The 27,687-nt window shown below is 37.4% G+C and overlaps 2 protein-coding genes across 9 annotated transcripts in view; both read left to right on the top strand.

The window, feature by feature from the left end:
• The window catches only part of NUP62CL (nucleoporin 62 C-terminal like), a 69,672-nt gene extending 63,107 nt beyond the window's left edge, over positions 1 to 6,565 (top strand). For 3 of the 4 annotated variants that reach the window (XM_082608942.1, XM_082608943.1, XM_082608945.1), the window contains one exon: positions 5,673 to 6,565. In XM_082608942.1, coding sequence (XP_082465068.1) covers positions 5,673 to 5,764 — 92 coding nt within the window. In that variant the 3' untranslated portion in view covers positions 5,765 to 6,565. Of the gene's footprint in view, positions 1 to 2,717; positions 2,786 to 5,672 lie in introns of those variants that run through there. The other variant, XM_082608944.1, reaches the window with a different exon arrangement.
• Positions 6,566 to 11,590: 5,025 nt separating this feature from the next.
• Positions 11,591 to 27,687, top strand: part of RBM41 (RNA binding motif protein 41) — a gene marked incomplete at its 5' end in the record, with an annotated part of 68,267 nt that continues 52,170 nt past the window's right edge. For 2 of the 5 annotated variants that reach the window (XM_082610833.1, XM_082610831.1), the window contains 5 exons: positions 11,591 to 11,635; positions 14,731 to 14,847; positions 15,410 to 15,602; positions 16,294 to 16,498; positions 18,385 to 18,456. In XM_082610833.1, coding sequence (XP_082466959.1) covers positions 11,628 to 11,635; positions 14,731 to 14,847; positions 15,410 to 15,602; positions 16,294 to 16,498; positions 18,385 to 18,456 — 595 coding nt within the window. Of the gene's footprint in view, positions 11,636 to 11,724; positions 11,943 to 14,730; positions 14,848 to 15,409; positions 15,603 to 16,293; positions 16,499 to 18,384; positions 18,457 to 27,687 lie in introns of those variants that run through there. The other 3 variants (XM_082610834.1, XM_082610832.1, XM_082610830.1) reach the window with 2 other exon arrangements.

Here is a 27,687-nt window from a genome sequence, read left to right as displayed (position 1 = left end):
CATCACCACCTTAATGTATCAGTGGTGAGATCAGGATGAGAATTCTCATGGCAGAGTGGAGAGCCTCGTTTGTTTCTAGAAACGCTGTTCTTCTCATCAGATCACAATTAGCAGTAAGAATTCAAGTATATTTATTCTGAGTGTTACTTTAGTTTCAATAACCTGGGAATCTTCTTAAAAGTACCTATGATAAGTGGGAGGACAGTGTTCTCTCTCTCTCTCTCTTTTCCCCCTCCTTCCCTCTCTTCCTTTCTTCCTCCCTCCCTTCCCCTCTCTCCCCCTTCCTACCTCCTTCTTCCCCTTTTTGAATGAGAAATAAACCTTAATTAGGTTAAACTCCTGAGATTTCAGGGTTGCTTTCAAACAGCAGCCTAACCTAATACTGAAGTATATTCTACAGTAACTAGAACCTTAAAATCTGTCTTTGGCTTAGCAGGCATGCAACAGTGAGGAAACCCATATTGGAAGCTGAAAAGATGGCCAACCATATTAAGCAGTGAGAATAAATGTTAAAACTCTTGCCTCACATAAATTGGGGGTCATATTATGTGCCTACTCAGCAGGCACTTCTAGAAGAAATTGGGAATCAAAACCTTATTTGTGTCGGTTAGTTTTTTACACTAATTGAAATTTTTATTGAGGTAATTGTGGATTCACATTTAGTGTAAGGAATAATATAGGTTCTGAAGAAATAATATAGAGTTCCTATTTATAGTGTACCTAGTTCTCCCCAGTGATAGCATCTTATAAGACTGTAGTACTGTATTGCAACTGGGGTATTAACATTGATAAAATTTGTCTTGTTCAGATTTCTACAGTTTTACTTTGCGTGTGTGTGTGTGTGTGTGTGTGTGTGTGTGTTTAGTCATATACAATTTTATCACATGTGTAGGTTTGTATATCCACAACCATAGAAAAAAAACAGAATACTTCCATTACTACAAGAATTCCTCATATTCCCCTTTTATTGCCACACCCAGCTCCCTCCCACCATATCCCCCCTACTCCCTGCCCCCTAATTCTTGGCAACCACTAATCTATTCTCCCTTTCTAAAATTTTATCATTTCAAAATACTATATAAGATGAAATCATGTAGCATGTAACCTTTAGGGGTTGGCTTTTTTTCACTCAGCATAATTCCCCAGAGATTCATCTAAATTGCTCTGTGTATCAGTGGTTTGATCCTTTTTGCTGCTGAGTAGTTTTCCATGGTTTAGATGTACTACAGTCTGTTTACACATTTACCTGTTGTAGTACATCTTAGATGTTTCCAGCTTTTGGCTACTTATGAGTAAAGCTTCTATGAATATTTCTGTACAGAGTCTTGTATGAACATAAGTTTTCATTTCTCTTGGATAGATGCCCAAGAGTGCAATTGCTAGGTCATATGGTAGTTGCGTCTTTAGTTTTATTTTAAAAACTGTTACACTGTTTTCCAGAGAGACTGTACCATTTTACATACCCACCAGCAATGTATGAGTAATCTAATTTGTCTGCGTCCTCAACATTTGGTATTTTCACTTTTTTTTTTTCATTTTAACCATTCTGGTAGATGTGTAGTGAGATCACTGAAGTTTTAATTTGCATTTTCCTAATGGCTAATGATGTTGAACATCTTTTCACGTGCTTATTTGTCATGAGTATATCTTCTTTGATGAAATGTCTGTTCTTGCCTTTTGTCCATTTTCTAATTAGATTTTTTTTTACTGTTGTTTTGAGAGTTCATTATATATTCTAGATACTAGTCCTTTGCTAGCTATGTGGTTTGCATATATTTTCTCCTACTCTGTACCTTGTCTCTTCTTAACAGAGTTGTTCACAGGACAAAAGTTTTTAAAATTAAGTCCAGTTTATCAGGTTTTCCTTTTATGGATCATGCTTTTGGTGTGAAGTCTAAGAACTTTTTGTGTAGTCCTATATACCCCCAATTTTCTCCTCTGTTTTTTCCTACAAGTTTTATTGTTTTGTATTTTATATTTAAGGCTGTGATCCATTTTGAGTTAATTTTTGTATAAGCTGTGAGGTTTAGATCAACGTTTTTTTTTTTTCCTCTATGGATATCAAATTGTTTTCTGGGATCTCTATTCCGTAGATCTATATGTCTTTCCCTCCACCAATACCGCACTCTCTTAATCAATGTAGCTGTATAGCCTTAATATCTTGGAGAGTAATTTCTCCCACTTTATTTTTCTCCATCAAGGTTGTTTTAGCTATTTTAATTCCTTTGCATTTCCATGAAAATTTGCTGGGATTTGATAGGAATTACATTAAATTTATAGATCAATTTGGGGGAAAATTAACATCTTTACTGTGTTGATTCTTCTCATCCAGGAACATAGTATGTCTCAATATTTATTTAGGTCTTCTTTGAGTTCTTTCATCAGCATTTTGTAATTTTCAGCACCCACGTCATGTATATGTTTTGGTTTTGTTAGACTTATACCTAAGTATTTCATTTTATTTGTAGTGATTGTAAATGATATTGCATTTTAAATTCTGGTTTCCACATGTTCATTTTTAGTACATAAAAACACAATTTTTATATGTTGATCTTGTATGCCTGCTGAGCCCACTTCTAGGAGTTTGGTATTTTGGGGTTTTGTTTTGTTTTTGATTCCTTGGGATTTTCTACATAGGTAGTTACATCATCTGCAAAAAGGGACAATTTTATTTTTTCCTTCCCCATCTGTATGCTATTTATGTCTTTTTCTCACAGTACACTGGTTAGAAATTCAGGACCATGTTGAATAAGAGTGGTGAGAACAACAACAACAAAAAGAGTGGTGAGAACAAACATCTTTGCCTTGCTTCTGAGTTTAGTCTTTCACTGGAAGTATGACTTTAGGTATAGGTTTTTTTGTAGATGCTTTTTATCAAATTGAGGTAATTCCACTCTTTTCCTGACTTTTTATCAGTAATTTTTATTATTAATGAGTACTGGATTTTGTCAAATGCTTTTTCTACATCAATTGATATAATCATATGATTTTTCTTCTTTAACTTGTTGATATGGTGGATTACATTGACACATTTTTGTTTGTTTGTTTTGGTTTGGTTTTTTTTTTTTTTTTTTTTTGCGGTATGCGGGCCTCTCACTGTTGTGGCCTCTCCCGTTGCGAAGCACAGGCTTTGGACGCGCAGGCTCAGCGGCCACGGCTGACGGGCCCAGCCACTCTGCAGCATGTGGGATCTTCCCAGACCGGGGCACGAACCCATGTCCCCTGCATCGGCAGGCAGACTCAACCACTGCGCCACCAGGGAAGCCCTACATTGACACATTTTTAAACATTGATTCAACCTTACATTTATGGAATAAATTCTACTTGGTCCCGGTTTCTAGTTCCTCTTATATGTCGTTGGATTTGGTTTGCTAGAATTTTCTTGAGGATTTTTAAGTGTTTGAGAGATTTTTTTAATTGTTATTTTATATTGGAGTATAGTTTATTTACAATGTTGTGTTAGTTTTAGTTATACATATACATATATCTATTCTTTTTCAGATTCTTTCCCATGTAGGTTATTACAGAGGTTTGAGTTGATTTTTGTTCATAGTTAGAGGTAGGGGGTCAACTTCAGTTCCATGTAGATATGCAGTTGTCCCTGTATTGTTTGCTGAAAAAGACTATGCTTCCCCCCATTTTATTGTCTTGGCACCTTGGTTAAAAACGAATTGACCATAAATATAAGGTTTTATTTGTGGACTTCATTTCTGTTCCATTGATCTCTATGGCTATCCTATGCTAATACCATGCTGTCTCAATTACTGTAGCTTTGTATTATGTTTTAAAATTGGATGGTGTAATTCCTGCAATTTATTATTCTTTTTCAGATTGCTTTGGCTATTCTGGGTCTTTTGTCTTTCCATGTAAATTTTAAAGCTTGTCTATATCTACATAAGTAGCCTTCTGGAATTTTCATAGGCATTGCATTGAATTTGTAGATCAATTTGTGAAGAATTGACATCTTAACACTATTGAGTCTTTCAATCCATGAACATGGAATATCTCTTCATTTTTTTAGATCTTCTTTAGTTTCTCTTAGCAATGATTTATAGTTTCCAGTGTACAAGTCTTATAGTTCATTTGCTAAGTTTATTCCTGAGTGTTTTAATTCTTTTTTATGCTACTGTGAATGGAGTTGTTTTATTAATTTCACTTTCATATTGTTCAGTACAATTACTTTTTAAATAATGTCAAATGTATATGGCATAGTTCCCATCAAATTTTGACTATTACTAGCATTTTACTTCTAGTATGATGTATAATTTAATAGGCCTGCAGGGACAATCACTGACGCATATCATGGGACCAGAACTCTGGGCAGTTAAGTGCCTAGGTGCAGTTTTTGCCCTTAAGGAATGAAACTCCTGAAAAATGTAAAGTATGTTCATACAGAGATAGTCTTGAGAATTCAATTTGAAGCCATGACAAAATATTTATGGTAAGCCTTTCAATAATGCTGACTTGTGTTTCTCGACATTTCATTGATTTATAAAAATGTTTATAAAAATACTCTTTTGCATTTAATATGTATCAATCAGCAAAATAAGTAGTTTGTGCTTATGTTGACACTTCTGGCCTCAAGTTAATGGTTTGTTGTAGTGCTCATTTGTGCTTCTGTCACATTGAAAAATGTTATTCAGGGGTAAAAAATTGGTCCCTGCAGTTAGTTATTACAACAGAAAGGAGATGTGTTTTCCCAGACTGTTCTCCTAGCCTTTCAGTAGACAACCATCATTTAAATCACTTGTTCTTAAAAGGTGTGATCTTACAGAATGCCTATATGTCATAAGATAGAATGAGGTATTATACCTCAAAAACTGCAAAACATTGGTTCTTTTCCAATTGGCTGAATAAAATTAAAGTATATTGTTCCTCATTTTTTAGTTTTTCTCTTGTAAAGTTTTCCTTAAATTTTTGGCACCAGTTATTGCTTATCAACCAGTGAGCATTAATGAATACTAAAACAAATGACCCAATTTATTTGTGCACATTAACAGATAAACTCAGATTATCACACTTACTTCAACAGCTTATTTTTACTGCATAAAGTTACTGTTCTATATGGTGAAACTAATGGTATTTTGTGTTGTTCTGCCCCTGAGCAAATTAAGGACCACCAAGTTAAATAAATCATTAGAAAGGAACTGAAATGTGAAAATATTCAGTGTGCTAATTTGCTTATAGGCAGCAAAGACCTACCAAAATCCACACATTCAATTTCATGACCATCCTGTAGGACACTTTTAGGCTGTAATGAGTAAAAAGCAGTTAACACTTCTCTTCAACAAAATAGAAATGTCAGGTAGACTGTTACTTCCCTGAAAGCTAGGGAGAGCAAATCAAGAACAGTCTTGTGCAATAGTTTCCAACCAGACAGAGGCATGTTTTTCTCTTCCTCTGTATCTTCTAATACTTAAAGCTATTAAAATTGACATGTATGGGACTCCCCTGGCTGTCCAGTGGTTAAGACTCCGTACTTCCACTGCAGGGGGCATGGGTTCAATCCCTGGTCGGGGAACTAAGATCCCACAAGGCGCACGGTGTGGCCAAAAAAAAAAAAAAAATTGACATGTAAAGTTTTGTCAATCATATGTTGAAGGGAGAATGTAAGTTACGTTCCTGGGATATTTTGTCCTCTGAGTAATGATGTGTGTCTTTTCCCTTTATAGGCATGCTGCAAAGGAATGTAGAAGAGGTACAAGTTTTCGAGTATCGTCATTACAAGGAGCAGGAATGCAATGTCAGGATTGCTTTTGATTGAATGACCTTATCTTCAGCATGCTGTTTTTGGATTATACATTACCTACAAATTTTGATGGTTTTTGTTAGAGTAGTATTTACAGTTAATATTTAATCTTTGGTGGCAATAAAGGCTGCATGTATTTTTCCCCCACTTAAATATTGTGCTGTTGGGAATGATACTGTAGTTTGTCTTTTAGTATTAGCAAATCAAAACTATATCAGCTCTTCTGTCTAGACAGCAGCCTATTTGATGTTGACTCTGTGTGTGCAATTCATGGCTTACTCTGCTAGATTCCATATCTTACCGCCAGCACACATTATCCTTTTCACTCCAACCAGATCATAAAGAAATGTTTGCCAAAAAATAGATGTCAACCAGTCCTTACTGGGTGCCTGTTAACATTCAACGTATAGTGTTAGCTACTGTAAAGTCTCTCTCCTCAAAAGAACTTACTGTCTACTTTGAGATATACTTAATGCCTGTCTGTATAAAAAAACAGTATAGACAATACAAGGAAGTGTGTTATGAAGTACAGAAAGTATGCAATAGAAATTCAGAGAAGGGAGGAAGAGTTAGGATGGATTAGGGACTTGATTTAGGTTATTTTAAAAAGGGTATGGTTCAGGCAATTCATTTATTTTTGATGTCCAGATAATCTGGTGTTTTACTTGGCTTTAGCATATGATTTATAGTTGTGGGTTTTGTGTATTTGTGTATTTGTTTTTCAAGAAAAAGCGTTGTTCTTAGCTTGGAAACAGTCTGATTTCTTGTGTTTCATGTTTTACCTAAGTCATAAATAAAGGCAATGCTCTGAAAAATAAAAGTATAACAATAAAATAAACTACTTAAAAGTTTTTGAGTGACTAAAGCTTAATTGCCTGTAATTCCTGAGCTGAATTTCTGTTGCACTGACTGAACATGACCATCCTGAAGGGTACATATTATGGAAAGAATATATTTTTGAAATGAGTATTAGTGATTTACATCACCTTATGAGTAAACCAAATATCAGAACTTACATGGCCTCTTTTTTTCCTACCCACACTTCTCAAAGTAGCAGCTTCTAATGAGGTAAGTTTTCATTACCTCTCAAAATTACAGAGACCATTTAATTTTATGGATGATTTCTGTAGGTAAACAGCTTTTGAGTATTATCTTGAGTAATCTTTAATGTTTGAATACAATATTGTTATCCTAGATAAAGACATTTCCCCTATTGTTTTTGGCAATTCAACTCTTGTAGTCTGTGAATACGTTAAGTTCCACATTCAGTAAAGAGAACATAGTATATAGAAGGAAATACTGGATTTATTCTTGTCCCTGCTTAATTAACTGGACAGATAATTTCATTTGGAGCATTATCTTTTGTCTATAACATGAAGAAAGAGTTGGACCATATGAAGGTTTTCCCAACGGGAAGAAACTAGTTTTCATTTCTCACAAGTTTTTTGATTCCTTTATGTCTTTTCACTACCAGTACTTGCTTACTGTAAACTTCCTCAGTAAAATAAAGAAAGAGGAGGCTACAGTACTCCTATTGACTTTGCATTGGGAGTTCTAATATTTTTTTCAGGACATAAAAGAGGCATGTGATACAGAGTAAAGTAAGTCAGAAAGAGAAAACCAAATACCATATGCTAACACATATATATGTTATATGTGTTAGTGGTTATGAAGAACCTAGGGGCAGGATGGGAATAAAGACGAAGACCTACCAGAGAATGGACTTGAGGATATGGGGAGGGGGAAGGGTAAACTCGGACAAAGTGAAAGAGCGGCATGGACATATATACACTACCGAACGTAAAATAGATAGCTAGTGGGAAGCAGCCGCATAGCACAAGGAGATCAGCTCAGTGCTTTGTGACCACCTAGAGGGGTGGGATAGGGAGAGTGGGGGGGAGGGAGACGCAAGAGGGAAGAGATATGGAAGAGATATGGGGACATACGTATATGTATAACTGATTCACTTTCTTATAAAGCAGAAACTAACACACCATTGTAAAGCAATTATACTCCAATAAAGATGTTTTTTAAAAAGGCTAAAAAAAAAAGAGGCATGTGAATGGCAAGTGGCTTCCAGATCAATGCAGTAATACTGGGTTTACTGGTAGATCTCAGTGTACTGTTTGGAGCCTTGGACTAAATCGTTTTTAAGGTTCCTTCTGACTCTGGTTCTAACATGTGTCTAAAAGACATGGCATGGTTGAACAGATATTAATTAAAAGAAATAACCTATTCTTGACAGTAATTTTAAGGCTACATTTATGTTAGGTACTGGAATCTTGAGACCCCTCTCCCCCGCAGCCATTGTTAAAGAGCAGCTAAGATATTAGCTGAAGGAGAATTCTTAAATTTGTCGTGCTGACACTTTCCCGGTGCTTATCTACTTTTTTTGTCCTCTGAAAAAGACAGCATTTATGCTATCTCATTTGGAGGATTTGAAAGACATGCACAGTTGTTTACTCTTAATATTAGATGAATGATGCTATCCCTCTTCAAGAGAAGATTTTTGGTTTTAGCATCTTCTTTCATATCTGGAAATTATAATTGCTTCATAATGTATTCATCAGAAGTGTGCTGTGAACAAAGCACCTAAAAAGGACAAAGCCTGAAAATATGTCTATGTTAAGGAGGAACTTCTGGCTTAATTAAACTAACCTTGTTAAATTGTCAGAAAGACAAGTGAGGCATATTTTTCAGTTTGTCATAAACTCTTCTGGGGGTGAAATTGTGAAATTACCTCGTGCTAAGATCTCTGTGGCCATGAATAACATCTAGTAATCTCAAAGCTTTTAATATACTGTCTGATATCCTTTTGAAGTGGGGAGAGGATGCTGTGGGGAAATGGAATAGCTATTATTCCACAGGTAATAAATTTGGCAGAGCTAGAAATAGCCTGGTTTTCCTTCTAGTGCAATTTTCTGAATGTTTGTCCCTTGGTACCTACCACTCGGACTGGCTACAGATATACACAGGTACATAGATTACTTCCTTATGACCTTGCTTTGTAGTTGTAATTCCACCCCATGTATGTCTTTTTAGCCATTCATTCTCCACTCATCCCACCTAGTGGATTTGTAATGTAGTGTGTATCACTTCAGTACCAATAGAATGTATGTTTTATAGGAAGCTGTGTACAAGTCTGGTGTGGTGGTCAGTGTACTAATCTGTTCCACCCTTTGCCGCCTTCCCAGGGGACAGACACACTAGCAACTTTGGTGTATTCTTCCATTTCCTTGTTGATCAATGTGTCAATTGGACACTTTGGTTGAGCAGCAGAATTCAGCCCACCACCATATAGGATTTACTTAATGCGGGTTATGTTATGACCCACACTTTGTTTTTGCTTAGATTCCATCCCTGTTCTGTGCCAAAACCACAAAATGGTGCATGTTAGAGCTGCATTCATTCACCTGTGTGCTTCAAGAGCACAGTCATTTGCATATGCTAGGTCTTGGATAACTCTAGTACTTTCCATGACATTCTCATCTGTTAGAAATTCTCAGGATAGGAAGTATAATGCTCTTTGGTCTTATCCTCTAACTTGAGTGTGGCAATACAGACAGTTTGAATAAGTCTGAACCTACTGGATAAACTTGGAATATTTTCTCATAGATGACCACACTGCAAGTGATTTTAAAACCATTCTTTTGGGCTTCCCTGGTGGCACAGTGGTTGAGAGTCCGCCTGCCGATGCAGGGGACACGGGTTAGTGCCCCGGTCCGGGAGGATCCCACATGCCGCGGAGCAGCTGGGCCCATGAGCCATGGCTGCTGAGCCTGCGCGTCCGGAGCCTGTGCTCCACAACGGGAGAGGCCACAACAGTGAGAGGCCTGCGTACCGCAAAAAAAAACACAAAAAAACAAAAAAACAAAAAAAAACATTCTTTTGTATGGTACTTTATAGTCACCCTATTCTGAAGAATTATCCCCATTTTACAGATGAGGAAACTAGCCTAGACCAGTTAAAGAAACTTAATGAAATTTACATAGTCTTGTAACTTGCCAAACAAAAGGTCAAGTCCAGGTTGCCTACTATGTTATATTGGGAACTGAGAATCCAAGCAGTATGACCCCCCCAAACCCATGATCCTTTTCTTCTTTGGCTCTCTGTGATATAAGAAGGGTTCTCTTTAATTAAAAAATATATTGACTAGGTAATATAATCACGTGGTTCAAAATTCAAGAAGAAAAAGTGAAAAGTTTTATCCCTCACCATCCAGTTCCCTTAACCCGGAATCATTTACTTATCACTGTCTTATGTTTTCCCAGAGGTATTTTATTGCATATACAAGCAAACACATACATATATTCCTGCTTTTTTAAAAACTAAAATGGAAGCATACTATACACATCGTGCTGTACCTTGTTTTTGCACTAAATATATTTTAGAGATTGTTCAGTAGCAGTCCATAGAGAACTTTGTCATCTTTGGTACTGCTGCATAGTTTTCCATTGAATGGATGTATAACATTCATGGATATTTAAGTTGTTTCCAATATTTTGTTATTATAAACAAGGTTGCATGGCTAATTTTATATGTATACAAAATTTTATAATATATAGTTTATAAAATTGTATAGCCTATAATTAGATATGTACACATACAATTAATTTCTTGAGGATACATAGTATTGAGGATAAGTTGAATTGTTGCTTTAAAGGAAATGTGAATTTATGATTTAAATTGTATCCTCAAGTTGCCTTCCACAGAGGTACCAATTTATGTTTCTACCAGCAGTGTACTGAGAATGCCTGTTTCCCCTCAATCTCAACAAAACAAGTGTGTTCTCAAACTTGTGGATCTTTACTAATCTGGTGGGTGAAAAATGTTATTTTAATGTGCTTTTAGAAAATAAACCTTATTTTTTAAGAGAAGTTTTAGATTCACAGAAAAGTTGCATAGTACAGAGTTCTGTATTCCTCCACTCAGTTTTATTTAGTGTTAACATCTTAAATAACTCTTGTATATTTGTCACAGCTAATGAACCTTATTATTAACTAAAGTGCATAGTTTATTGATATTTCCATATTTTTTACCTAGGGCCCTTTTCTGTCCCAGGATCCCACATTACATTTGGTCATCATGTCTCCTTTGATTCTTTTGGTTGTGACAGATGCTCAGACTTTCCATGTTTTTGATGACCTTGACAGTTTTGAGGAGTACACATCAGGTATTTTATAGTCAGTGTACTTTGAAATTTACATGTCACTTGTGAGATTAAACATCTTTCTTTTCATGTACTTAAGGACATTTGTATTTCCATTTCCGGGAACTAGGAGCCCATTCTCTTAACCACTGTGTTCTACCACTCTCTTGATTCATCGTAATTATCAATAAAAACATTCATGGGCCTGAATACACGTGGGTCTCTGATTCTCAGGATAGGAAGTACAATGTCTTAGCCTCTGTTAGAGACATAGGAGAACCATTTGTGCTAGTGATGTGGTCAAACTTGAGTCTGATCACTCTGGTAACACTGCAGAGGATGAACCAGAGACTCGACTGGAAACAGCAGGTAGGTGGGATCCTTGAAAGCAGAAGCAGGGTTGATAGGGACACATTCGACGGAAATTAGAGGGGCCAGGATTTGGTGATACTGAATGAAAGAGTCAAGAATTCAAAGGCGACTCCCAGGTTTATGAGCTGGATATTTTGGATGTTACCTTTAACGTATACAAGAAATCCAAGAGAAACACTTGAACAATTCACAGTATACCGGTTGCTCAGTACGTACTCTGGGTTCCTAGCTATGCGAGACTACAATTCCCAGAGCCCTGTGCTCCACCACAATCCCCTTAGAGTCGGCCGCGCAGAGTTCTGGGACTTGAAGTCCGCGGCCTATTTACCCAAGTTAGAGCTAGGGGCCTGTGGAAACATGAAGAGGTAAGGGCTTGTCTGAGAGCAGACGGCGAAGGGAGCTCTGTTCTATCTTTTAACTCTTCAAGTGGCTTTTGTTACTTTGGGTTTGGGGTATGTCACGTTCTGGGGACGCGGTTTCGTGTGAGCGGGAAGACAAAGGAGGAGGGAAAAGGGGAGACGGGCTGGACAGGCCTGTAGGGCGAAGTTCAGGAAGGGCCGCCGCTGCTGCCGGTCCCCGTAGGCATGCCCTCCCGGCACAGGCACCTAGGCAACGGCGCCGGCCCCGGGACGGATGCTGTGGCTCCTTCCTATTTCAGACGGACCCACCCAGGTAAAAGGGTCTTGGCCGCTTGATGAAACCGGCCTGCGCTGGAGAAACGCGGGCCAGCTCCTCCCTGTCCCGCCCTACCTCCACCCCATTCTCAGAAAGGGGCCCAGGGTGGGCGCGTTTATTCGCAGTGATTGTGTGTTACAGAGGACTTTCTCGGGCTCAGAGACCATGTAGCATTTTCAGGTCTTAAAGTAAGCAAGTGATACTTTGTTTTTACAAATTTAGAAGCAGGGTGCCAAACCGGTTCCACGTATTGTAAGAAAAGAAAGGCACCGCTGCGAGCGGTTCCCCCTACTGGTTCTGCAGGAAATGGCAGCTTTAACGTGGCTGGTCTTTGTTGAAAGCCTGAGCTTACAATTATTGACAGTACACAAAGCCTTTTTAAAGGATCCTCATTAAATTAGTTTCGTATTCATTCTGCAAGTAGAATAATCACTCTGGAATAGAGCGGTGCGTTTAAATTCTTACTGTTATAATGCTCTCCTGCACTGTCAGTTGCTGCATCTTTTTCAAAAAAAGTTTCTGATTTTCCTTGTCTCAAAATGACTTTTAAAAAATGTTTATGATATCTTTCATACATGAAAAATAATGTATATATATAGGTTAAGGAATAATAATAGACTCGTACTCAGTACAAGCTTTAGAAATAGAACATTACCAGTATCAGTAGCATGGATGCTGTATCGTTTGATAACAGCAGTATCATTGATACAGTATTCATAGAACATTACCAGTATCAGAAGTCCCCTGTGTGCCCTTCCGTGAGTGCTTCTCTTCCCTCCCTGAGGGGATCACTAGCCAGTATTTTGCGTTAATCATTCCCTTGCTTTTTTCTTTTTAAATAGTTTTATCACATACGAATTTATATCTAAACAAAGTGTTGCTAGTGTTATCCCATTTTCAACTTTACGCAGACACATATTATATGAATTTTTCTGTGACTTGCTTTTTTTCACTCCACATTTCTTTTTGAAATTCATGTGTACTAATGTATTTAGCTATGGTTTATTCATTTCAAAGCCACTTTAAACTTAGCAAGAACTTTCAGAATTCTAAATAATAAGTAACGATTAAGATACTGAAAAGGAATTTTTGAAAACCCTGGGCCTATGGATACTTTAAAGTTTCCCAAAGTTGGTATAAGTCTGTCTAAAGTATGGGAATCTTGCTTATAATTATGGGAGATACATCTTTTAGGTCTCATCATAACCCCAGTAGTAAAGGGCTATTTTTTAAGAAAGGTATTTAATATTTATTTTCCTCATGGAGTTAACTCACTTTGTTTTTGTCTTTTATAATCATTTGTTGCACACTTAAATGGTCCTGCTATTTCTTTACACTCAGAGTTTTAAATTATTTAGGGTTAGTTAGCTCATATTAGCATTACCTGGATTTCTACACAGTAGTGCTTAAGCTGTAAAATGTTATGACCCCCTTCATCTTTGTTTCTATACTCCCTTCTTTGGTAATCTTCTCCTCTCTCACAGCTCCAGATCCTGACAACACAGATGACTAAAGATTTCCATATGCAGCCTCAGACTCTTATCTATGCAACAGTTCTGCTATCACTTTCCTTTTAGCCAGTATCACATTGTCACCTCAGACTCAGTATGTCTTTGAAGCATTCCTGATACTTCATGTTGGTATTTCAACTGTAATAGGTAGTTGACTCAACATGGCTAACACAATAGTGACTTCCCTTTCCCAAACCATTTAGTCCATCTGGAGCTTCCTCTTTAGTTCATTGGTCCCATCTGTCAGTTACACAGCTTGAAATTCAGGGTTATCTTTCACTTCTCCCTTACCCCTACCTTCAAAAGGTCTTTCTCATCTAACCCTTCCTTTCAATTTCTATTACCACTCCAGTTTGTACTTTCATCACGTTATGCTTGATAAATTATAGTTTCCTAACTAATTCTTCTGGTTTCTTTCTTACTATTCCATATTATTCCATAAGGCTTATTATAACCACATTCATTTTCCTAAACCATTGCTTGTACCATGTCACTTAACTACCTAATAAATTGCTTCCTAATACGTGTACATTAAGGTCCAGACCTCTTAGTTGGTGTATTTAAGGCCATTCACAGTCTGAGTCTAATTACCCTTCCAACATGATCTCCCAAGTCTCCCATACATGAATGCCAGCTAAATTGAACTTCTTATTATCCCCCAGAACATAGTTCTGTCTCTTCATACTCGTTCTCCCTGTTCTTTCCTTCATCATACTCAATCCTTCAAATGCCAGTGTAAGAATTACCTTTCCCAAGTCTTCATTTACTACCTTGCCTCCCAATTATCTTTCCTCTTTGAACTACTGATTTGGCATATGCTTCATAAAGAAGATATAAAATCTTTCTTCCTCTCTCTCTCCCTCTGTCCCTCTCTCTCTCCCTGTCCTTTTCCCTCTCCCTCTCTCTCCCTCCCTCCCTCCCTCTCTCTCTCTCTCTCTCTCTCTCTCTCTCTCTCTCTCCCCCCCTTCCCCCCTGCCCCGCACATGCACTCAACACATACCTATCTGTTACCTTTCCCTAAATAAATTGCAAGCTTTTTGATGATAAAGACTCTGTCTTGAATATCTTTGACTCCATTAGTACCTAGCACAGTGCATTCATTGTGTGTAAACAGGTATTTAGTTAATGTTTGTGGAATGAATGATAAAGGACAACAAATAGAGAAGTGTCTTTGAACAAATGGGATCGCTAATGGTAGATAATATAGATAAAGAATATATTTTGAGATTAACGGTCTCTTCTACTTTCCACATATATTCTTGTATCTATTCCAGGGTAAATAGCTGTGTGAAGAGTGATGAGCATGTCCTGGAGGAGCTGGAAACAGAAGGGGAGAGGCAGCTGAAAAGCCTCCTTCAGCATCAACTTGATACCAGTGTCTCCATTGAGGAGTAGGTATTGATTTTGCAAACAGATTATCATAGACCCTCACCTCCAGGTGACAGACGCCTCTTAAAGTCTGGATGTAACACTCCTCTCCCAGCCCGCTTTCCTTGGCAGACTTCTACTTATTAGGCAGGGTTTTACTTCTGTGTCTCTTCCTCTAGAAAGCCTCCCATATCCCACTCCGTCTGGGCTAAGTACCTTTCCTGTGTCTTCCTTTAACATACATAGCACTTATAATCCAGTATTATCATTGCCTGTTTACTTGCCTGTCTTCTACAGTTCTTCCACAAAAGCAGAAACTGTTTTTATCTTTTTTACTGTTTAATCCTCAGTACCTGGCACAGTCTCTGATGCATAGTAGGTGCCCAATAAATAAATATTTGATTCAGTCATTAGTCCTGGATTACTGGTGGAGTTCCATATCATTACAGTGGTGCTTCAGCCTAGAAATAGTATGTGAGAGAGAAATTGCCACTGAGCTTCATTGTGCCTCTTAATGGCGAGCCCCATTTCTGTGAATTGTGGTAACTTGAAGATGTTCTTACTCTCTTCCTGCTTGTTTTGCAGATGTGTATCTAAGAAAGAGAGCTTTGCTCCTGGTACTATGTACAAGCCCTTTGGGAAGGAAGCAGCTGGAACTATGACTTTGTCCCAGTTCCAGACACTGCATGAGAAGGACCAGGAGACTGCTTCTCTCAGGGAACTAGGGCTTAATGAGACAGAAATCTTGATTTGGAAGAGCCATGTTTCAGGTGAAAAGGTGAGTGGGGCAAATTTTTTCTGGAGAATAAAAAGTAAGATCTTTTCATTTTGGTACTGAGAACCTTTTCATTTTTAGTTCTCACAACACTGAGCTTTGTGTCTGAATCTTCTTTGGTTTTTAGGATAGGGACCTTGGTAAAAGAGAAGCGGCTCCTTGACTTTTTTTTTTTTTTTTGCGGTACACGGGCCTCTCACTGTTGTGGCCTCTCCCGTTGTGGAGCACAGGCTCCGGACGTGCAGGCTCAGCGGCCATGGCTCACGGGCCCAGCTGCTCCGCGGCATGTGGGATCTTCCTGGACTGGGGCACGAACCCGTGTCCCCTGCATCGGCAGGCGGACTCTCAACCACTGCGCCACCAGGGAAGCCCCTGCTCCTTGACTTTTTTTCCCCTAAACAAATGGGATTTTATTTTATTTTTTTTAATTTTATTTATTTATTTTTGGCTGTGCCACGTGGCTTGTGAGATCTCAGTTCCCTGACCAGATGTTGAACCCGTGCCCTCGGCAGTGAAAGTGCAGAGTCGCAACCACTGGAGCGCAGGGCATTCCTGCTCCTTGACTTCTTAGCTAACATGTCTGTAAATGACCATTTCTGGGCCCTGATCATTTTCTTTCTTGTTTAAGGCATCAGATTGTCACTTTTAGGGTGTGTCCTCTGTGATATATGCCATCTCATTTCTCTTATTTCAGAGGGTGAGACTTAGGGCAACCCCTGAAGCAATACAGAACCGTCTTCAAGATATTGAGGAAAGAATCTCAGAGCGTCAGCGCATCCTTTGCCTGCCACAGAGGTTTGCAAAGAGCAAACAGCTGACCCGGCGAGAAATGGAAATAGAAAATTCTTTATTTCAGGGAGCTGATCGTCACTCCTTCCTCAAGGCTCTTTATTACCAAGGTATGTGATCGCCACTGACTTGATATGTTCTTTCACTGACAGAAAGATTTAACATCAGGGCATTAACTATGAAGAGTTAGTGAAGGGAGTAGGGGAAAGATGAAATATTGCTACTCTTGAGAAATGTATAGTCCCTTGAGAAAGACAAATATGTACCTCGTTAGTTGCAGTACTTCATGAAAATTGCTATTGTAGAGACGTGAATAAAATGCTGAGGGGACACAGGGATAGAACATCTAAGTCTGGGGGAGTCAGGAGTTGACATTTGTACCAAGTCTTGACTGATCAACAGGCACTTGTTAGGTAAATAGTGGGGAGAGGGCATTACAGATAGTGGGTGAGTAGGAATAGGATTGTGAAAGAACCTGGTGTGTCTAGGGAACAGTGAAAAGTTCAGTGTGGCAGGAAGTATAGGACACAGTGAGGACTGACAGGAGATGACACTGGAAAGGTAGGTGAGGCTAGATTGTGAAGGGTCTTTAGGTAGAACTATAAACTAGCACGAAATATATAGATAAATGGTGCGTGTCTTAACGAGAAGGAATGGGTTTAACAGGTAAGTTTTGCTAGGCACTGTGGAAGGTATGCAGAAGTTTAAGAAATGGTTCCTGACTTTGTGCCAATTGCTGGTTGCAGAGAGAAACATATAACATTTAGTAACAATGCTAGATACAGTTGTTAAGGGCTGTAGGAGTTCAGAGGAGGGAAAGGCCACTGTGCATTGATTGGCATTACTGAACATGGCCTCTCAGAGGAGGTAAGATTTAAATGTTCTTTTAATACCACCAAGTCTTCAGGAAGGAGAGGGAAAGGCATTTCACTAGCAGCAGTTGTCGCAAGCAGTATGGTGTGTTTGGAGGGGTCGTGAGAGACAAGGTTAGAAAGGAAGCTAAAATTTTTGAACTTTATTTGGCAGGTAGTATAGACCTATACAGACTTCGTTATTCAGTTAGTCATTTTGGATATGGTTAAAGGTCCTTGAGCCAGGGGTAACATGATAAAAGCAGTATTTGAAAGTGATTAATCTAGTGGCCAGTAAATAGGATGCACGAGAGGGAGAACTGGAAGCAGGGAGAACAATTTAGGAGGCATTACAGTCATTTCAGCAAGAAAAGCTGACTAGGATGATGGCAATGGAATTGGAAAGAGAAGTAGGTATGATTATAAGAGATATTACAAAAGAAGAATTGGTAAAACTTGTTGACTGAGAATGAAGGTCAGTGGAGAGAAATGTGTCAAAGATAGCCCAGGTGCTTCAACGCTGTGTAATTTAACAGTTGGCAAAATTAAGGAAGCCTTTATGGGGAAATTTTGAGGAAAGATGATGAGTTTGATTTTAAACATGTTAAATTTGTGAGACCGCAGGATCATCAAATGCAGATATCGAGGAGGCTGTGGAAATGCAGCAGTGAAGCTCAGGGGAGAGGGCAGAACTAGATCCATAGAATTGGGGCTCATCTATGCTTAGACCATAGGTAAAGGCAACAGAATGAATGAATGATTTGTTAGAGACAGAGAGACCGTAGACATGGAAGAGCAGTGGTGACGGAAGGAAAGAAAGAATGAACAAACAGCCTTTGGTGGAGAGGCATTATAGCATACTGATTAAGAACACGGGCTCTGGAGGCAGACTGCTGGGAATATCCTGGCTCCCCCCGCTTACTAGCTATAAGATGTTGGGCAAGTTACCACTCTATGCTTCGTTTTCTTCATGAGAATATTAATGAGAATATTAATAATAGCTATGTTTTAGGGTTGTTAGGAGAATTAAGAGAGGTAATACATGTGAATCACTTAAAGCAGTACCTGGTATTTGGGGTGGGCGGGTGGTATATGAATCTGTTCTGTTTCCTATCTTTGAAACTCCTTGCTTTACACCTTCACAGCATACCACAAAAAGACAAGTGCAGACAAGTACATGACCTCAATGAAGAGGAAGATAAAATTAGGCACAAAAGGCAAGTCGAGAGTTTTCTTACAGTGTTAGATTTAGGAATGTAACCTAGGGTCCCAGACTTCTAAGTTGAGTTCTTATTTAATTCCATATTCAGTATATGACAATGTTTATAGGACATGATCCACAGGGAGCATATTATCCTGATACAGAATATTAAAGAGAGGAGTTAGTAGAAGTTGTAATAAAGCTTTTACATTTAGTGTTGTTGATATTTTTCTCTATACCTTTAAGTTATTATACCAGACATAAAATGACCTTAATGAATTTTAGATCCTATTTTGTAACTAATTCTGAATACTTTTATTAATCAGTAATGTATAACTATTGATGATGATATAATAGCTAATATTTTATTTTTGAAATGAACTTACAATAAAATTGCCTGTTTATTTGGGGGGGGTATGTGTACAATTCTGTGAATTGTAAATCGTGTAAATCACATAGATTCATGTAACCACCACCACAATCAGGATAGAGAACAGCTCCATGGCCCTCAAACTTCCCCATACTATCCATTGATAGTCACTCCCAACTCCACCCATAATCCCTGCCAATCACTGATCTATTCTCCATCACTGTGATTTTGTCTTTTAGAGAACGTCATATGAATGGAATCATACAATATGTAATCTTTTGAGAGTGACTTCTTTCACTCAGCATAGTGCCTTTGAGAGTCATCCAAGTTGTGTGTATCAATAGTTCATACATTTTGCCAAGTAGCATTCCATTGTATGAATGTTCCAAAGTTTGTCTATCCATTCACCCATTCAAGTGCATTTGGGCTGTTTCCAGGTTATGGTGATTATGAATAATACTGATATGAATATTCTTGTACAGGCTTTTGTGTGAACATAAAATTTTTATTTCTCTAAGGTAAATATCTAGGAGTGGGATTACTGGGTCATATGGTAAGTGTTTGTTTAACTTTATAAGAAATTGCCAAACCATTTTCCAGAGTGGCTGAACCATTTTGCATTTTCACCAGCAATGTATGAGAGTTCCAGTTGCTCTACATCTTTGTCAGCATTTGGTATTGTTGGCATTTGTTTTAGTTATTCTAATAGCTGTGAAGTCGTATCTCATTGTAGTTTTAATTTGCATTTCCTTAATGGCTAATGATGTTGAACATCTTTTCATATGCTTATTTGCCATCCTTATATCCTGTTGCTAAAGTGTCAGTTCAGATCTTTTGCTGTTTTTTAACTGAGTTGTTAATTTTTTCCTGATGACTCTTGAGAGTTGTTTATGTATTCTAAACACAATTCTCTGTTGGATATATGATTTGCAAATATTTTATCCCAATGTGTAGCTTGCCTTTTCATTCTCTTAACAGTGTCTTTTGCAGAGCAAACTTTCTTTTATTGTGGTAAAATATACCTAACATAAAACTGACCATTTTAACTATTTTTTAAGTGTATTAAGTATATTCACATTATTCTGCAACAATTCTAACCATCCATCTCCAGAACTTTTTCATCTTCCCAAATGGAAACTTTTTACCCATTAAACACTAACTCCCCATTCTCCCTTTCCCTCATCTCCTGCCAACCCCCATTCTGCTTTCTGTCTCTATGAATTTGAATACTCTAGGTACCTCATGTAAGTGGAATCATAACAGTGTCTTTTTGTGTCTGGCTTATTTCACTTAGCATAATGTCTTCAAGGTCATCTATGTTGTAACATGTATCAGAATTTCCTTCCTTTTTAAGGCTAAATAATACTTCATTGCATGTATCTACCACATTTTGTTTATCCATTCATCTGTCAATAGACCCTTGTGTTGCTTCTACCTTTTGGCTATTGTGAATAATGTTGCTGTGAACCTGGATATACAACTATCTGTTCCAGTCCCTACTTTCAGTTCTTTTGAATATATACAGAGAAGTGAAATTGCTGGATCATATGGTAATTCTATGTTTAATCCTTTGAGGAACCACCATACTGTTTATAGAGGCTATACCATTTTAAGTTCATACCAGCAATGTACAAGGGTGTCTTTTGCCCATTTTTTAGATGAGTCGTTTATTTGTTGTTGAGTTGTAGTTCCTTATATATTCTGGATATTACTCCCTTATCAGATATATGATTTGCAAATATTTTCTCCGATTCTGTGGGTTGCCTTCTTAGTCTGTTGATAATGTCCTTTGATGCACAAAAGTTTTTATTTTTGATGAAGTCCAATTTGTCAATTTTTTTTTGTTCCCTGTGCTTCTGGTGTTATATCCAATAAATCACTGCCAAATCTAATGTCATAAACCTTTTTTCCTATATTATCTTCAGAGAGTTTTATAGTTTTAGCTCTTATGTTTAGGTCTTTGATCCATTTTGAGTTAACTTTGTTTATGATATAAAGGGTCCAACTTCATTTTTGCATGTTTGATATCCAGTTTTTCCAGTACTACTTGTTTAAATGACTGCCTTTCCCCATTGAATGGTCCTAGCACACTCTCTGAAAATCATTTGACTGTAAATGAAAGAGTGTATTTCTAGGCTCTCCATTCTATTCCATTGGTATGTATGTCTGTCTTTATGCCAACACCGCACGGTTTTAACTACTGTAGATTTGTAGTAAGCTTTGAAATCAGGAAGTGTGAGACCTCCAACTTTGCTCTTCTTTTTCAAGATTGTTTTAACTGTTTGGGTCCCTTGAGATTCCATATGAATTTTAGGATGGATTTTTCTATTTCCTTTTTCTTTTGTTTTTTTCGGCCATGCCGGGCAGCTTGTGGGATCTTAGTTCCCCGACCAAGGATCCAACCCGGGCCCACGGCAGTGAAAGCACTAAGTCTTAACCACTGGACCACCAGGGAATTCCTGGATTTTTCTATTTCTGCAGAAAACGTCATTGGTATTTTGATAGGATTGCTTTGAATTTGTAGATCATTTGGGGCAGTACTGACATCTTAACAATATTAAGTCTTCAATCCATGAACACAGAATGTCTTTGCATTTATTTCATTTATTTGTGTCTTTAATTTCTTTCAGCAGCATTTTGTAGTTTTCAGTGTACAAATTTTTACATTAATGCAAATGTTTTAAATTTTGATACAGTCCAGTTTATGCATTTTTTCTTTCATGGATTGTGTTTTTTTTATGTCTAAGAACTCTGTCTAATACCAGATTATAAAAAAAGGATTTATTCCTTTACTTTCTCTTTTTTTAAGCCTTATTTTTTTATTTTTATTTTTAATTTTTGGCTGCATGGGGTCTTCGTTGCTGCACATGGGCTTTCTCTAGTTGTGGTGAGCAGTGGCTACTCTTTGTTGCAGTGCACGGCCTTCTCGTTGTGGTGGCTTCTCTTGTTGCAGAGCACGGGCTCTAGGCATGCAGGCTTCAGTAGTTGCAGCAAGCGGGCTCAGTAGTTGTGGCTCACGGGCTCTAGAGTGCGGGCTCAGTAGTTGTGGTGCACGGGCTTAGTTGCTCTGCAGCATGTGGGATCTTCCCGGACTAGGGCTTGAACCTGTGTCCCCTGCATTGGCAGGCAGATTCTTAACCACGGCGCCACCAGGGAAGCCCTATTCCTTTATTTTCTTCTAACAGTTTTATGGTTGTATATGTTACATTTAGATCTATGATCCACTTTGACTTACTTTTTACATAAGGTGTGAGGTTTATGTTAAAGTTCACTTTTTTGCTTATGAATGTCCAATTATTCCAGTACCAATTGTTGAAAAGAGTATTCTTTCTTCATTTACTTGCCTTTGCATTTTTGTCAGAAATCAGTTGACCATATATTTGTGTTAATAATTAACATCGTAGTTAATGGTGAAAGACTGAAATCTTCCTTCCAATACCAGGAATAAGACAAGGATGTCTACTCTCACCACTTCTATTCACAGTGGAATGAAATTAGAAATCAATAATAGAAGGACATTTAGGAAATTTACAAATACGTGGAAATTATACAACACTCTACTGAATAACCAAGGGATCAAAAAGAAGTTAAAAGGGACATTAGAAAATACTTTGAGATGAATGAAAAAAAATAACAAAACTTAAGGAGTGCAGTAGAAGCAGTACTTAAGGGGCTATCTAAAGCTGTAAATGCCCATATTAATAAAGGAGAAAAATCTCAAATTTATAATCAAAACTTCCACCTTAAGAAACTACAAAAATTTGTTCAAACCCACAGAATATACAATACCAAGAGTAAATGGTAAACTATAGACTTGGGGTGATTATGATGTGTCAGTATAGGTTCATCATTTATAACAAATGTCCCACTCAGGTGAGAGATACTGATAATGAGGGAGGCTGAGCATGTGTGGGGGCAGGGGAGCATGTGGGAAATCTCTGTGACTTCCCCTCAATTTTGCTGTGAACCTACAGCTTCTCTAAAAAAATAAAGTTTAATGAAAACGAGACTACAAAAAGAAGAGCAAACTAAACACACATCAAGCTTAAGGAAGGAAATAATAAAGATTAGAGCAAAAATAAATGAAAAAAAGAATTAAAAAATAGAGAAAATCAAGAAAACCAAAAGTTGGTTCTGTGGAAAGATCAACGGAATTCACAGTCCTTTAGCTAGACTTAACAAGGAAAAAAGGGAGACTCAAATTTCTTGTACCCTGTTCTACTTTGATTCTTTTTTGCATGGGATATCTTTTTCCATCCTTTTACTTTCAACCTTGTTTTTTAAACAAAACAAACCAAAAAAAAGTGTGTCTCCTGTAGACAGAAAATAGTTAGATCATGTTTTCTTTTTTTAATCTTTTTTTATCCATTCTTCCAATTATGTAGTGTTAATTTATATTTAATGCATTTAAGCGGAGTCTGTTGATAAGGTAGGATTTACATCTGCCATTTTGCAATTTATTTTCCGTATGTCTTGTATCTTTTGTTCCTCTGTTACTCAGTTTATTCCTTCACATTAAATGTTTTTACAATATGTCATTTTAATTAACTTGTTGCTTCTGTTACTTTCTGTTACTCTTTTAGTAATTGCCCTGGGGATTGTAATTAACACCTTAGCTTAAACAAATTTGTACTAAAGTGCCAACTTAATTTCAATAATATTTAAAAACTTTGTTCCTGTTTAGCTCTGATATCTCCTTCCTCCTTTGTATTATTATTGTCATACAAATGACATCTTTCTAGATTTTAAGCCCATCAACAGAGTTTTATAATTATTGCTTTATGCAGTTATCTTTTATCTTTTAAGTCAGATGGAACAAGAGTTACAAGGGCAAAAATGTTTATACTGTCTTTAATGTTTACCTATGTAGTCAAATTTACTAGTGTCTTTGTGTGAATTTGAGTTACTGTTTAGTGTCCATTTATTTCCATCTGAAGGACTCCCTGTAGTTTTTCTCATAGGGCAGATCTTCTAGTGATGAACTCTGTCAGTTTATGTTTATCTTGGGATGTTTTAATTCTCCTTTAGTTTTAAATTATAGTTTTTTTGCTGGACATTGAATTTTTGGTTGGCAGTCTTTTTCTTTTAGCAGATCAAATATGTCATCTCACTGCCTTTTGGCCCCTTGTAATTTCTATTGAGAAGTCAACTAATAATCTCAGGACCCCTTGTCTGTGGTGAACCTCTTTTTTCTCACTGCTTTCAAGATCCGTTTTTCATCTTTTGCTTTTGACAGTTTGACTACTTTTCTTAGTGTCTCTTTGGACAGACTCCACGTAGGTGTCTTCGTCTTTATCCTACTTGGTGCCTGTTGAGGTTCTATGATGTATGGATTAATGTTTTTCATCAATTTGAGGAAGCTTTCGGCCATTAACTCTTCAAATATTCTTTTTAACCCTTCTTCTTCTTCTGAGATTCCATTATGCATGTGTTGGTATGCTTGCTGGTCTCCCATAGGTCCCCAAGGCTCAGTTATTTTTTCTTCATTCTTTTTTCTTTCTGCTCCTCAAATTTAGTAATCTTCGTCAGATGAGGTAGTTCACATATCTTCAGGTCTGATGATTCTTTCTTCTGTCAACTCAGATCTCCTGTTAAGCCCCTTTAGTGTATTTTTCATTTCAGTTATTGTACCGTTCAACTCGAAAATTTCTATTTGATTCTTTATTATAACTTCTTTTTTTTATTATTTCATTCTTTTTAATGGCTGAGTAATATTCCATTGTATATAGGTACCATATCTTCTTTTTTTAAATTAGTTTCTGCTTTATAACAAAGTGAATCAGTCATACATATACATCTGTTCCCACATCCCTTCCCTCTTGCATCTCCCTCCCTCCCACCCTCCCTATCCCACGCCTCCAGGCGGTCACAAAGAACTGAGCTGATCTCCCTGTGCTATGTGGCTACTTCCCACTATCTATCTACCTTACGTTTGGTACTGTATATATGCCCATACCTCTCTCTCGCTTTGTCACAGCTTACCCTTCCCCCTCCCCATATCCTCAAGTCCATTCTCAAGTAGGTCTGTGTCTTCATTCCTGTTTTACCCCTAGGTTCTTCATGACATTTTTTTTTCTTAAATTCCGTATACATGTGTTAGCATACGGTATTTGTCTTTCTCTCTCTGACTTACTTCACTCTGTATGACAGACTCTAGGTCTATCCACCTCATTACAAATAGCTCAATTTCGTTTCTTTTTATGGCTGAGGAATATTCCATTGTATATAGGTGCCACATCTTCTTTATCCATTCATCAGATGATGGACACTTAGGTTGTTTCCATCTCCAAGCTCTTGTAAATAGAGCTGCAATGAACATTTTGGTACATGTCTCTTTTTGAATTATGGTTTTCTCAGGGTATATGCCCAGTAGTGGGATTGCTGGGTCATATGGTAGTTCTATCTATAGTTTTTTAAGGAACCTCCATACTGTTCTCCACAGTGGCTGTACCAATTCACATTCCCACCAGCAGTGCAAGAGTGTTCCCTTTTCTCCACACCCTCTCCAGCATTTATTGTTTCTAGATTTTTTGATGATGGCCATTCTGACTGGTGTGAGATGATATCTCATTGTAGTTTTGATTTGCATTTTTCTAATGATTAATGATGTTGAGCATTCTTTCATGTGTTTGTTGGCAGTCTGTATATCTTCTTTGGAGAAATGCCTATTTAAGTCTTCAGCCCATTTTTGGATTGGGTTGTTTGGTTTTTTTGCTATTGAGCTGCATGAGCTGCTTATAAATTTTGTAGATTAATCCTTTGTCAGTTGCTTCATTTGCAAATATTTTCTCCCATTCTGAGGGTTGTCTTTTGGTCTTGTTTATGGTTTCCTTTGCTGTGCAAAAGCTTTGAAGTTTCATTAGGTCCCATGTGTTTATTTTTGTTTTTATTTCCATTTCTCTACGAGGTGGGTCCAAAAGGAACTTGCTGTGATTTATGTCATAGAGTGTTCTGCCTATGTTTTCCTCTAAGAGTTTGATAGTTTCTGGCCGTATATCTAGGTCTTTAAGCCATTTTGAGCTTATTTTTGTGTATGGTGTTAGGGAATGATCTAATCTCATACTTTTACATGTCCCTATCCAGTTTTCCCAGCACCACTTATTGAAGAGGCTGTCCTTTCTCCACTGTACATTCCTGCCTCCTTTATCAAAGATAAGGTGACCATACGTGCGTGCGTTTATCTCTGGGCTTTCTATCCCATTCCATTGATCTATCTTTCTCTTTTTGTGCCAGTACCACACTGTCTTGATTACTGTAGCTTTGTAGTATAGTCTGAAGTCAGGGAGCCTGATTCCTCCAGCTCCGTTTTTCATTCTCAAGATTGCTTTGGCTATTCAGGGTCTTTTGTTTTTCCAAACAAATTTTGAAACTTTTTGTTCTAGTTCTGTGAAAAATGCCAGTGGTAGTTTGATAGGGATTGCATTGAATCTGTAGATTGCTTTGGGTAGTAGAGTCATTTTCACAATATTGATTCTTCCAATCCAGGAACATGGTATATCTCTCCATCTATTTGTATCATCTTTAATTTCTTTCATCAGTGTCTTATAATTTTCTGCATACAGGTCTTTTGTCTCCTTAGGTAGGTTTATTCCTAGATATTTTATTCTTTTTGTTGCAATGGTAAATGGGAGTGTTTTCTTGATTTCACTTTCAGATTTTTCATCATTAGTGTACAGGAATGCCAGAGATTTCTGTGCATTAATTTTGTATCCTGCTACTTTACCGAATTCATTGATTAGCTCTAGTAGTTTTCTGGTAGCATCTTTAGGATTCTCTATGTATAGTATCATGTCTTCTGCAAACAGTGACAGCTTTACTTCTTTTCCAATTAGGATTCCTTTTATTTCCTTTTCTTCTCTGATTGCTGTGGCTAAAACTTCCAAAACTATGTTGAATACGAGTGGTGAGAGTGGGCAACCTTGTCTTGTTCCTGATCTTAGTGGAAATGCTTTCAGTTTTTCACCATTGAGGACGATGTTGGCTGTGGGTTTGTCCTATATGGCCTTTATTATGTTGAGGAAAGTTCCCTCTGTGCCTACTTTCTCCAGGGTTTTTATCATAAATGGGTGTTGAATTTTGTCGAAAGCTTTCTCTGCATCTATTGAGATGATCATATGGTTTTTCTCCTTCAATTTGTTAATATGGTGTATCACATTGATTGATTTGTGTATACTGAAGAATCCTTACATTCCTGGAATAAACCCCACTTGATCATGTTGTATGATCCTTTTAATGTGCTGTTGGATTCTGTTTGCTAGTATTTTGTTGAGGATTTTTGCATCTATGTTCATCAGTGATATTGGCCTGTAGCTTTCTTTCTTTGTGACATCCTTGTCTGGTTTTGGTATCAAGGTGACGGTGGCCTCGTAGAATGAGTTTCGGAGTGTTCCTCCCTCTGCTATATTTTGGAAGAGTTTGAGGATAGGTGTTAGCTCTTCTCTAAATGTTTGATAGAATTCGCCTGTGAAGCTATCTGGTCCTGGGCATTTGTTTGTTGGAAGATTTTTAAGCACAGTTTCAATTTCAGTGCTTGTGATTGGTCTATTCATATTTTCTATTTCTTCCTGATTCAGTCTTGGCAGGTTGTGCATTTCTAAGAATTTGTCCATTTCTTCCAGGTTGTCCATTTTATTGGCATAGAGTTGCTTGTAGTAATCTCTCATGATCTTTTGTATTTCTGCAGTGTCAGTTGTTACTTCTCCTTTTTCATTTCTAATTCTATTGATTTGAGTCTTCTCCCTTTTTTTCTTGATGAGTCTGGCAAATGGTTATCAATTTTGTTTATCTTCTCAAAGAACCAGCTTTTAGTTTTATTGATCTTTGCTATCATTTCCTTCATTTCTTTTTCATTTATTTCTGATCTGATCTTCATGATTT

This window comes from Mesoplodon mirus, assembly GCF_964341445.2.
Source record: "Mesoplodon mirus genome assembly, chromosome: X".
NCBI classification, from domain to species: Eukaryota; Metazoa; Chordata; class Mammalia; order Artiodactyla; family Ziphiidae; genus Mesoplodon; species Mesoplodon mirus.
Note: the sequence above shows the minus strand (reverse complement) of the source record. Positions and strands in the feature narration are given on the sequence as shown.